The 12305-nt window shown below is 44.8% G+C and overlaps 1 protein-coding gene and 1 non-coding gene across 2 annotated transcripts in view; both read left to right on the forward strand.

Moving 5' to 3' along the window:
- Positions 1–12305, forward strand: part of LOC135912933 (melatonin receptor type 1C-like) — a 45694-nt gene that overhangs the window by 30471 nt on the left and 2918 nt on the right. Inside the window, exon 4 of the mRNA XM_065445553.1 lies at positions 11004–11057. Within this exon, the coding sequence (XP_065301625.1) occupies positions 11004–11057 (54 nt within the window). The remainder of the gene's footprint in view (positions 1–11003; positions 11058–12305) is intronic.
- Positions 8422–8496, forward strand: TRNAS-GGA (transfer RNA serine (anticodon GGA)). Its single transcript has one exon. It is a non-coding gene; the product is annotated as a tRNA-Ser (tRNA).

The raw sequence follows: 12305 nt of genomic DNA on the forward strand, positions 1-12305 counted from the left end.
CATTCTTCTTTCCATAGCTCGTTGCGTCGTCCTCAATTTAAGTAGAACCCTTTTCGTAAGCCTCCAGGTTTCTGCCCCGTAGGTGAGTACTGGTAAGACACAGCTATTATACACTTTTCTCTTGAGGGACAATGGCAACCTGCTGTTAATGATCTGAGATTGCCTGCCAAACGCACCCCAGCCCATTCTTATTCTTCTGATTATTTCCGTCTCATGATCCGGATCCGTCGTCACTACCTGCCCTAAGTAGATGTATTCCCTTACCACTTCCAGTGCCTCGCTACCTGTTGTAAATTGCTGTTTCCTTCTGAGACTGTTAAACATTACTTTAGTTTTCTGCAGATGAATTTTTAGACCCACTCTTCTGCTTTGCCTCTCCAGTTCAGTGAGCATGCATTGCAATTGGTCCCCTGAGTTACTAAGCAAGGCAATATCATCAGCGAATCGAAAGTTACTAAGGTATTCCCCCTTAACATTTATCCCCAATTCATCCCAATCCAGGTCTTTGAATACCTCCTGTAAACACGCTGTAAATACCATTGGAGAGATCGTATTTCCTTGCCTGACGCCTTTCTTTATTGGGCTTTTGTATGGATTTTAAATGGAAGACTATGGTGGCTGTGGAGCCGCTATAGATATCTTAAAGTATTTTTACATACATCTCGTCTACACCCTGATTCCGTAATGCCTCCATGACTGCTAAGGTTTCGACAGAATCAAACGCTTTCTCGTAATCAATGAAAGCTATATATAAGGATTGATGGTGTGAATATGGTCTATTGTTGAGTAGCCTTTACGGAATCCTGCCTGGGCCTTTGGTTGACAGAAGTCTAAGGTATTCCTGATTCTATTTGCGATTACCTTAGTAAATAGCTTGTAGGCAACTGACAGTAAGCTGATCGGTCTATAATTTTTCAAGTCTTTGGCGTCCCCGTTCTTATGGATTAGGAATATGTTAGCGTTCTTCCAAGATTCCAGTACGCTTGAGGTCATGAGGCATTGCGTATACAGGGTGGCCAGTTTCTCTAGAACAATCTTCCCACCACCCTTCAACAAATCTGCTGTTACCTGATCCTCCCCAGCTGCCTTCTCCCTTTGCATAGCTCCCAAGGCTTTCTTTACTTCTTCCGGTGTTACCTTTGGGATTTCCAATTCCTCTAGACTATTCTCTGTTCCATTATCGTCGTGGGTGCCACTGGTACTGTAATAATCTCTATAGAAATCCTCAGCCACTTGAACTATCTCATCCATATTTGTAATGATATTGCCGGCTTTGTCTCTTAACGCACGCATCTGATTTTTGCCAATTCCTAGTTTCTCCTTCACTGCTTTTAGGCTTCCTCCGTTCCTGAGAGCATGTTCAATTTTATCCGTATTACACTTCCATATGTCAGGTGTCTTATGCATGTTCATTAACTTCGAAAGTTCCGCCAGTTCTATTCTAGCTGTAGGGTTAGAGGCTTTCATACATTGGCATTTCTTGATCAGATCTTTCGTCTCCTCTGATAGTTTACTGGTATCCTGCCTAACGGAGTTACCACCGACTTCCATTGCACACTCCTTAATGATGCCCAAAAAATTGTCGTTCATTGCTTCAACACTAAGGTCCTCATACTGAGTTAAAGCCGAATACCTGTTCTGTTGCTTGATCCGAAATTCCTCTAGTTTCCCTCTTACCGCTAACTCATTTATTGGTTTCTTATGTACGAGATTCTTCCGTTCCCTGCTGAAGTCTAGGCTAATTCGAGTTCTTACCATCCTGTGGTCACTGCAGCGCACCTTGTTGAGCACGTCCACATCTTGTGTGATGTCAGGGTTAGCGCAGAGTATGAAGTCCATTTCATTTCTAGTCTCGCCGTTCGGGCTCCTCCACGTCTACTTTCGGTTATCCCGCTTTCGGAAGAAGGTATTCATTACCCGGATATTGTTCTGCTTCGCAAACTCTACTAAAAACTCTCCCCTACTATTCCTAGTGCCTATTCCATATTCACCCCCTGCCTTGTCTCCAGGCTGCTTCTTGCCTACCTTGGCATTGAAGTCACCCATCAGTATGGTGTATTTTGTTTTCACTCTACCCATCGCCAATTTCACGTCTTCATACAAGCTTTCGACTTCCTGGTCATCATGACTAGATTTATGGGCGTATACCTGCACAACCTTCATTTTGTACCTCTTAAGTTCCACAAGACCTGCCACCCTCTCGTTAATGCTATAGAATTCCTGTATGTTACCAGCTATGTCCTTATTAATCAGGAATCCGACTCCTAGTTTTCGTCTCTCCGCTAAGTCCCGGTAGCACATGACGTGCCCGCTTTTTTAGCACTGTATATGCTTCTTTTGGCCTCCTAACTTCACTGAGCCCTATTATATCCCATTTACTGCCCCCTAAATCCTCCAATAGCACTGCTAGACTCGCCTCACTAGATAACGTTCTAGCATTAAATGTTGCCAGGTTCATATTCCCATATTCCAGGTTCACGCACCTTTGTATGCGACGACAAAATGTCGGCTCCCCAGGAATCTCTCAAAGTGTCAGTTTCGCTCTGCCCCATGGCATCGACATTTTGCCGAGGTCGTTGGTGGCACCATCATAAAATATACCTCTGAGCCCCGACCTCAACATCGTTTTTTGTTCATACTTCATTTTAAGAGCAAAAGAGCAGAAGTATATATAAGATGGGGACAGAGGAAAGGAAGTGCAGACAGGGCGAACGCTATCCTGTCTTCTGGATAGCGCCTGTCCTGTCTGGTGTTTCTTTCCTGCACCCCGGTGTTCTATTGTGATTCAAGTAAAGTTTGAAGTCTATCCAACTCGCCCAAAGTTCAGCTCTGATTGATCATTTCTTCCTGTGCCTCTTTGATGACAGTTAGCAGAACATGATGAGCCGCATGATATCTGGGTGAAATAGAGCGGAGGAAAGTTTAGAGTTAGTAAATTCACTGCTGCAGATTGATATGATTTCACCAATATTGAAGTCGTACTCATGGCCATCGCCAGGCTAGAGCAACTACATTTAGACAGCTGTCAGGCTAGCACGTGCCAGTGTGTCGAAGTTACATCGGGTGCGCTATAAAACCATGCGTCATTACTACTGTAGTAAAGCATAATGAAAATGGGTGCGAGGATATTCATACGGGATGTCTCTCAGACTGGGTGCAGCTGCACGCGTCGAAAGTTCATAGACCGTTGGAGTGTCTTTGCTTTGGCCAGAACTATCTATTTCTGCGTCTACAGCGCGAACCCTTTGACCTCTGATGTACCGTCAAAAGACGCGCAAGTGGAAATGTAACGCTTGCGCCAAGTCTAGAAAAACGCCTCCTGCAGTGAATTCATGCTTCGGTGCATATTAACAAGTTTCGTAGCGCGACTGTTCGCTGACACGCGGTAGAGATCAGAAAGGTGCCTTTTGCATAACGCAACCGCATAGCACGCACCATTTCATCATCTCACGATCTAGCTGGGGAAAAGAACGCGCACTGCTAGAAGCATTCTATTCCTTATTTCTTTGTGTGCGTGTTTTGGCGCAAGATGCTTAGTGCGCGCCGCAGTCTCAAGAGGAGACAAGGAGAGTGAAGTGCTCCTATTGGCATGCGCACTAAGTGCAAAAGCTGATCACTACGATGGGCTATGACCAACTGGCGGCTACTTTCGCACGCACGCTCGACGATCTTAACAATGTTTAACATGACGTGCCGAATTCATCGAACTAGAATGACATAGCTAAGTGTAGCTGGCTGACGCAGCTCAAAAGCAAGAGGCAAACGAGCTGCGAATGTAGCGATTAGCTGCAGTTGAACTGGGTCAGTCATGTTACCGACTGAATCAGAAATTCGTTCCGTTAGGTGAATCAAGTCTTCGTTGAACGGCACAGCCCATTGGACATAAACATGCCAAATAAATGAAAGAAAAAAAGCGGTGCTGTATTACGTCTGTCGCCTTCTTAAAATCAGTCTTCCTGTCCTAAAGACATAAGGGGCCTTCCACAAATGAGACGTTGGGTTTACTACAGAAGCGATTTGACCCGATAGCAGGATGAAAGAAGTTATTGAAACGTTTTCTGTCGCAACGACAGCTGTGCACTCCGAAATGCGAAAATAATTTTAATCTTTCTAAGTACAACAATATTTTGTGTTTTTCAGCTCAGCAGTTGAAAAAGGCAGCTGAAGTTCACAGGCGTCGCTGAGAATTTGTCAATACATTCATATGCTTTATATGTCTTTACGTGCTAACGTGAAAGTACACCGGGTGCTGTACATGATCAGGACTACGACATTAGCCGTGCGTACCAACATGCTCATTCCTTTCCGCCACTTGTAGTCTATCATACTTGACTTCTCTCCGAATTCGACACTGTCATAAACAACAGGATGCATTTTCGCTCACCTTCTCGCGCGTCGGCTGCCATCCCCGCAATTAATCTGGGGGGAAGCAAGTCTATAAGGACAATTACGGCTAGTGCAGATGTCAGTGGCGGCTGTGGACGTTTGGCTCAAGGTAATGAGCGGTTCGTGTGAAACACATTTTTGATTTGTTCTCATTGGGTTTATGAAATACTTAATAAATGTTGACCCAATGCTCTACATATCCGAATTGAATAACCGGGTTTGTATAGCTAACAAATCAGCGATATAGATTACTTAATTATGACACTCAACGCACTGCCAAGACTGCCAGTTTCGTAAGCCTACCACGTAGTTCGAGTAAAAACTTTTGCTTCTGGTTGTGTTGTTCGGCCCTGTGCATTCAGTAACGGCGAAAAATTTTTAATTATCTTTAGTGGACACACCTTTGCACTAAGGGTGTCAGGGTGGGATTAAACTGCTATTACGTATTATGCGGTGCCATTACGGTAGCCGGAGAAGCACCAATCATCATGTCGTTTATTCTATGGTCCAGCGGATGCACGTATTTCTGTTATTGCTTGAAAAGCCTTATTACTTTTTGGTCAGTAGCATTACCGTTTATGCCTTACTAGGTAAATAATATACGATGCACTTAGATGTGTGCAATCAGGAAAAAAGACTAACTCTAGCAGAGATACCGTTAGAAAATACTCGAATGCATTCAAGCTTGTTTTCCTAGGTGGCATGCTTTAAAAAAATTTTAAGCGGACAAGTAAAACAACCGTTTTTAAATAGCTACTGCGGTTCAATATGCCGCATTTGTCACCAGATTATGCAGTTTCTATTACGAGCTGTTCACTGCTGCGTCTATGCTCGACCATCACTTTGGATTACTTGATTTTTGAACGTTGGGTGGGCAGTGGCATGCATTGCTGGAAAGATTTATTTATTTATTTATTTATTTAAAAATACCTTACAGGCCCCTAGAGGCATTGTGTAACGGGAGAGAGTACACTGAAAGGTTATAGAATAATTATAATACATATGTGCATACATATATACGAAATAAAGTGTAATAAATGCACTAACATGCAGTAATGTAGTGTTAAACATTGCGCGAAAGACAAACAGAATGCTTTAGAATGCGGGAGGTCAGTGCACAAGAAATTTTCACAAAGTAATATAGAATTACACCAATAGAATTAGAGAACAAGCCGGAATTTAAATAATACCAATTGCACAAAGACATATAAGCATTGTTTAGTATATATAAGTGAAATATGAAGTGACGTGACACTGTGACCGTTCCCTGCTTATATTTGTGCGTCTAAGAAAGGCGCATGCTAAACTCGCTTTAAACAGTTTTTTTTGCTGAAGGAGCCCTTGGAAGATTTGTGCCTTATTCATTGCCGCTGTATAAGGCCTTCGCCACTTGTACCAACAGATAAGGCGTGGTATAGACGCATCCTTTGAGCGGACACACATTGTTATGCTACTCATGGGAAACACAGACCAAAGTGTGCGCAGTATGGTAAAGTATAGTTCTCTAAAGACAAAACAGTGTCAAGCCTGCCAATACCACAGCTTCTCAACCTCTGAGGCAAGTGAGGTCGCTTTTAGCGAGGCCATAATTGGAGAAAACCATTATCTGAAACGTTGGCGTACATAGCTATTCGTAGCGAGAATTTCGCCAATATGCTACATCACTGCAGTGTTTGCTCAAGTCTTGGACTACTGACTAATAACCATATTGCTCTTAGAAATGCACAACATAACTGCTCATTATCTGCTTCTGTCGCTTCAGAGTTCTCCTGAAATGCATGCAGCCTCTCGGATATTTTCCTAGTCTAACTATCCGCGTGGATCACACGCATAGATGACTCAAATATGCTGCTCTTTCTTGCAGCTGATCATTACGCACGCGGGGTAGTTGCAACTAGACAATGTTTTTATGCGAAGCATATTACGAAAGCTCAACCCAGCTCCTCAGGCGCGGCGGTGTCGCCTTCAATGACCTTTGACCCCATGCCATACCACGTGACACCGTGACGTCACGACAGAGGAGAAACGGGGCCAACTCGCGCCGTCGCTCGCGGCGTCGCTCAACTCTCGCAAGATGGGCTGGGTGGGAATCGAACCAGGGTCTCCGGGGTGTGAGACGGAGACGCTACCACTGAGCCACGAGTACGATGCTTCAAAGCGGTACAAAAGCGCCTCTAGTGAATGCGGTGTTACCTTAGAAACGAGCTGTTTCTAAGGCTCAGGCGTGGGTCGCTTGCTCAGGCGCACATTTCCTTGCCGCGCCGAACGCTGCGTTGTTCGACGCTCACCGCGTCCAATGCGGGGCGCGTAGTCGCTGGCGGGTCGACGGGAACGCTTTCGCGTTCCACTCTTGAAGGCGAAGCAGAGTAACGCATGAGTTGTTTCTTCGTCTAGCCGAACCAAATATAGCCAAGCAACAGCAGTTCACCAGTGGTTCAACAACTAAAATAAAGGCTAGTATGCTTCGCATCCTGGGCTTAACCTTAGCTAAGCCACAGCCATTTTTTTATCGTGTTGCAACAGCACGCAATAAGAAATGAATGCTGAGCGCACCGGATAAGGGCGTGCATGCATGTTGCCCTATCATCTGCCTTCGTGCTACTGTGCATCGTACTTCTACCTTCCTGTTTCGCCAGCCATAACAGTGCTCCACGAATGAAGTTTTTACTAATTAAACTCTTATTTATTAATTTACAACTAAGGTTATTTGTTTCTGCACCATATAGAGGTTCTATTTTACGAAATAGAGCGCGTCGTAGCATTCTGTGGTAGCATATGACTCAGCGGCAGGCAGGCGCAGCCTCATCCGCTTTGCCAGGCGGAATGGGCACAGCGCCGCGCCCTATTGCGAAGCCTATGAGCTTCTTTCCGCCACCTCACGTCCAGTCCTCTGCGTATACGTAGTAGGACAAACACGGATATCCTGTGTCGCTGCGAATTGATCCGCTCATCTTAACGTTATTATTTTTTTTGCGAGGCAGCTTCGAAGTGTTGTGAAATTTTCGGCCTCACCAAAGCACGGGCGAATTCAGTCTCAACATTCTGCATCACAGGAGCGCATGCTGCAGTCCCCCATAACGCATTGAGGCCCTAGCGATTGAGTGAAGCGGAAATACAGACAGATAGCAATGGTGCGCTAACTTTCCACCGAACGTTTATTTCGAATAGTAACATATGCATACATGAGCAGAGCAACACAAATAGCAAGCAACCCACGAAAACAGACAAAAGAACTTGTTACATGGGCAGTCCTGCCGAGTCCTGCAGAGTTCAGAAAAGGTATTTCACTTCTACTCAGTGCTGCAGACGACTCATGGACGCGTCTAGCTCCCGCTTTTGCGATAAAGCTGTAGTTCACGTGGTAATCATTAAACAGAAATTTGAAGGTATATTTGCACCAGTAAGCCAACACATGCCCTTGATAATAATGATGCAATGTTTTGTAATGGTACGAAAATACCTTTTCTTTCATGGGTTCAAGCTTTGTTGAAGTTTACGCTTAAATTATGAGGTGTAAAATTTGGGCAACGCGAAGTTTACTCTGGACATATTTTAAGCTTACTTTTTATTGTCTGCGTTCACATAACCCGCGCACTGAGCCCCATTATCAAATACACTATCCCAAGATTGTGTTCACCACCATACGCGTTATTTGTAAACAGATCATGCCTCAAGGCGCCAGATAAATCAGCACATATATTAGTACAGATTAATATGCAGCGCTGTACAGATCAATATTGAAACTCGCTGTAGATCACTGGCCACCATTACAATTGTAGCTCCCACCGCACTTGCCGAAAGCGCGGGAATATTCCGCATATGGGGCGCATTTGTACAGAGTTTTGGAGGCCGCAGAGTTCACGGAAGTTATTCGTTTTCATTTCGATCAATTCGAATAAGCGAACTGTGTGACGGGTAAAGCCCTTTGAAGTGATTTGCTCTTAGCCTATTCCTTTGAAGGCCGACGCCTGGAACCCTTATTCGACAAATTTCCTGTTGTCGACAAATTCGACTTCGCCCTGCCGTCTGCTAGCCGCCTGGTTAGCTCAGATGGTAGAGCGGCTGCCCCGGAAAGGCGGTGGACCCGGGTTCGAGTCCCGGACCAGGGCAAATTTTTCTTCAACTCTGAGGCTTTTCTTTCGAGGAACCCGTATGGGTTTCCTTTGTAGCAATTGCTACGATCGGGTAGATGTCTGATTTTCTCTTTATTCATTAACCCTTATAGTAGGTGCAGACGCTATGCAGCGCCAGGATGAGGGCGCGTGTAGATGTGGTCACCTGTTGCGCCATCATGCATAGTCTCGTGTTGACGAAGGGCATTTCGTGGAGCAGCATTGTGGCCACGAGAACAGCAGAGAGTATTCAATAAGGCAAGGATCCAGGACATGCGAGTCTCCACGATCTGCAGAACTCTCATACGTGTTATGGGTATTTCGGAAGTTGAAGAAGGGTTGTGAGCTGAGGTTATCGGTACATGCCTACGCGTAAATACTAGGGAATTGCGCGAGATCACTGGACAAGAGTAAGCAACAAATTTGCTACAAAGTTGGCAGTGCTCAACCTTTACATTAAGGGATTCGTGAGTAGGCACCGAAACTTTAATGCAGGCGATCCAAGTTAAAGCGATGAGCCTATGGCGTACGACAGCTTACGTTGTTTATCGTATCGTGCAATAACTAAAGCTCTTGTTTAATGCAGGTGTTTTCAACTTCCTTCTCATAAAAACTGAAATTTAGTTTTTACACTGACGTCACCTTTCTTAACAGAGACAAAGTTTCTGGAAATGACCTGCAAAGCTTTTTTATTAAAAAACCCTTTTCCACCACAACGAAACCCGCTGTTTCGTCACCATGCAAAAGACACAACTTGTTCGCATAAAAAAACGACATCACTCGTCGAACATCTTTGTCCCTCCCGGCCTTACGTAACTTTCGGTGCACACTTTTCCAAGCACTCCACAGCTTTAAGTAAACAACGTTCGTGGTCTTCTTGCTTCGGCTTTGAGGTTACGTGCCTATTTATAGCAAACTTTTCGTGAGTGGGTACACATGCAGACACATTGAACTTATGGCCTTTCTCCAGCACACGGGAGACGTTTTCAGGTAGGTTGACGTTTCCAAGTACCTTTACACGTTTATCTTCAGTAGAAGTAGTCTTTTTACGGGACCTCCACAGATCTTTTACAAGACAGTTTCAATTGGCCTCCGTAAGCTGCGAGAGAAGACGTGCGAAGGCTCGGTGCTTACTAAGAGCAAGCCATTCCGGATCGACTGTATGGCCCAACGACCAGAGCCAGTGTTTGTAAAGGCGCACTTGCTACCAAAGCTTTGCCGCCAAAGACCGTAGTAGCTTGCACAATCTCTTGACATGACCCCGCGACGGCGCCACAGGGCTCCCAAATCTGCTGGGATGAGACTTTTACGTAGGGAATACCCGTAGCATCTTGTTCGACTTGTGGCTTGAATCATGTGGCTCAATAGCGCGTTGATGACAGAATGTGAAGCGTTCAGGCCTGTTGTGGTGCCTTATATACATAAGGTTTCGCACAACCTTAAGAAGGTCGCAGGTAGCCACGGCGTCCCTCTGGATTTTTCTGCTCCGAATAAGCTCGCAAAACTTTGTGCCCGCATAGTCGGTGATACCAACCGAGGCTTCGAAAATAGGCATGGGGTATCGTATGTTCCCTGCGCAACCGGAGATGTTTATGCCCTACCTTTATCACGTGGAAAGACGTACATCGGTTATACCGGGCGTTGCGTCAACAAGTGACTCACGGAACACGACAGAAAAGCAAACAGAAATGCTGACAGAGGGGCACATCTTGTGTCCCATTAGAATACTTGCCATAATTGTGCACCACGCTTTAGTGAGACCTTGATTTTGGGCCGAAGTAAAATTGAGCAAGCACTTAGTACTAGAAGCTTCTCACATAATGAAAAAAGCAGATGACTGTGTCAGTGACACTTCATGATCTCTTTACGCTGCACAGTTTCAGTTTTTAAGTTCACATATCTGTTAACTGCCCGGCTTAAAGGATGTGTTTCATTTTGATCACGTTTGCGCATGAGTGGCCATGATGTATGTATGCGCGTTTTGGCGGGAGAGTAAAATCAGTTGTTAGTAGCGCCTCTGTGTGTGTCACTCGCACTTTTTGTGGTCGTCCTGGCTTGCGCTATTCTATTTTAACATGAATTGAATTGAATTGTGTGGTTTTTCGTGGCACAATCAGGATTTGCTTACGAAGCAGGTCACAGCGTAAGAATCCGGAGGAATTTTCAGCACCAGGAGAACTTTAACTTTTCCCCAACACAGGGGACACAAATGTTTTCGTTTTTCGTCCCCATCGAAATTCAGCTGCCGCTGGTTGAATTGTATCCCGCGATGATGACGATGTTGATGATTTATTGACAACCCCTGTGAAAACGGGCGTTGACAAATAGTCACCTAGCCTGCTTGAGTTACGCAGGTATTCTGGACTGGAAAACTTTATTGTGGTCCTGCATATATCACGGAGATAGTACGTGCGTGTATTGCATGGTTTTCGGAAGTATAAGCCCAGAGGTGCGTTCCCAGCTCATCTTCAGAGGTTTGAATGATTTTATTGCCCTTGTCTGCAGGAAGCGCTGCGCACAAATCCTGCAGTTCTCAACCCAAGCCTGGGGATGATATACGTAAGTAGGTTTGAGTGTATTTGAAGCACGCAATCCTTATAACAATTGTTTCAGATGGCTCAGCTGGGCTCACATAAACCCATTCATAGCGCCGAGATTTACAGTTGTCGTGAATGCCTTTTCAATACAGAGGTGCGAATTATCTTTTGCAGGGCAGGAAATTGAGATCTGGATCTGTCGCACCCAGGATAATTCTTTAAACGACCAAGTTCGATAACCCATCAATGCTAGCATAAAGTCACCGGAGCGAATTTTACCTGAGCTGCGCGACTGTTAAGCATGTCAGTTGTAGAACCAGTTTTCTGGTGAAGCATTTCAATAGGAAGTTTCCTAATTAAATGTGTTGAACACACACATTCTGTGTCATTGTTGCAGGTACTCATAAAATTTGCGGACGTATTTCGCAAAGTTTCGATAAAGTAATCAGGGACAGGTACGTACCCAAATAAGGGGGTAAGCAATGCTTGACGCTATAAAAATGTCGCAGTTTCGCCCGAAAGAAGAAGCATTCATAGCGATAACATGTTATAGGACAACTACACGGTGGTTCTTAGTTTTCTTTAGGCTGTGTAAACTGCACGAATCATTGACTTACTAACTAAACAAGCATGTTGTCACACGCGCACGCGCAGGCAGAACATGAACAGATATCGCTCGATGACCGCGAGCCCTCTCTAGAAAAACGTTGGCAGGGTGAGGAGCACCAGCAGTGGGGAGTGCGTGCGTGCTTGTCCTATAGAGAACGTGCCGTTCTTCAGCTCTCTTCAACATTTGAACTGTGCTGTGTCTCCAGAACTTAAATTATGCGATCGACAACACGCGCAACCATGGCCGTGCTAGAGACAAAGACGCGCTGGAAGCCATCGCCTTTCTCGGCTCGCACTAGCAATATGCTTGGAACATGACGGTGACGGGTGAAGTTCGCCTGGAGGGTGCATATAATTACTAATGCAAAGATAAACCAGATCATCCACACGTATCAAAATTACACCATCGAGGGAACACAGACCATGATATTAGCCAATAAAAGGAGAAAAAATATTGTAAAAGTCAGTGAAATATTTTTCAGTCATGTGACAGAAAAATATTTTCAGTCACATGTGACTGAAAGCGTAATTTGTTAATGCACCGTACGTGTTCAAATCAATACGACACTGGTCATGGCCTTTATAAATATAGTGTTCTTGCTTTTTTCTTCCAGAAAGAAAGTCGTAGTTTCGCACGAAAGGCGAAGTATGGATCGAGATA

The sequence above is a fragment of the Dermacentor albipictus genome, chromosome 1 (genome assembly GCF_038994185.2).
Source record: "Dermacentor albipictus isolate Rhodes 1998 colony chromosome 1, USDA_Dalb.pri_finalv2, whole genome shotgun sequence".
Classification (NCBI taxonomy): domain Eukaryota; kingdom Metazoa; phylum Arthropoda; class Arachnida; order Ixodida; family Ixodidae; genus Dermacentor; species Dermacentor albipictus.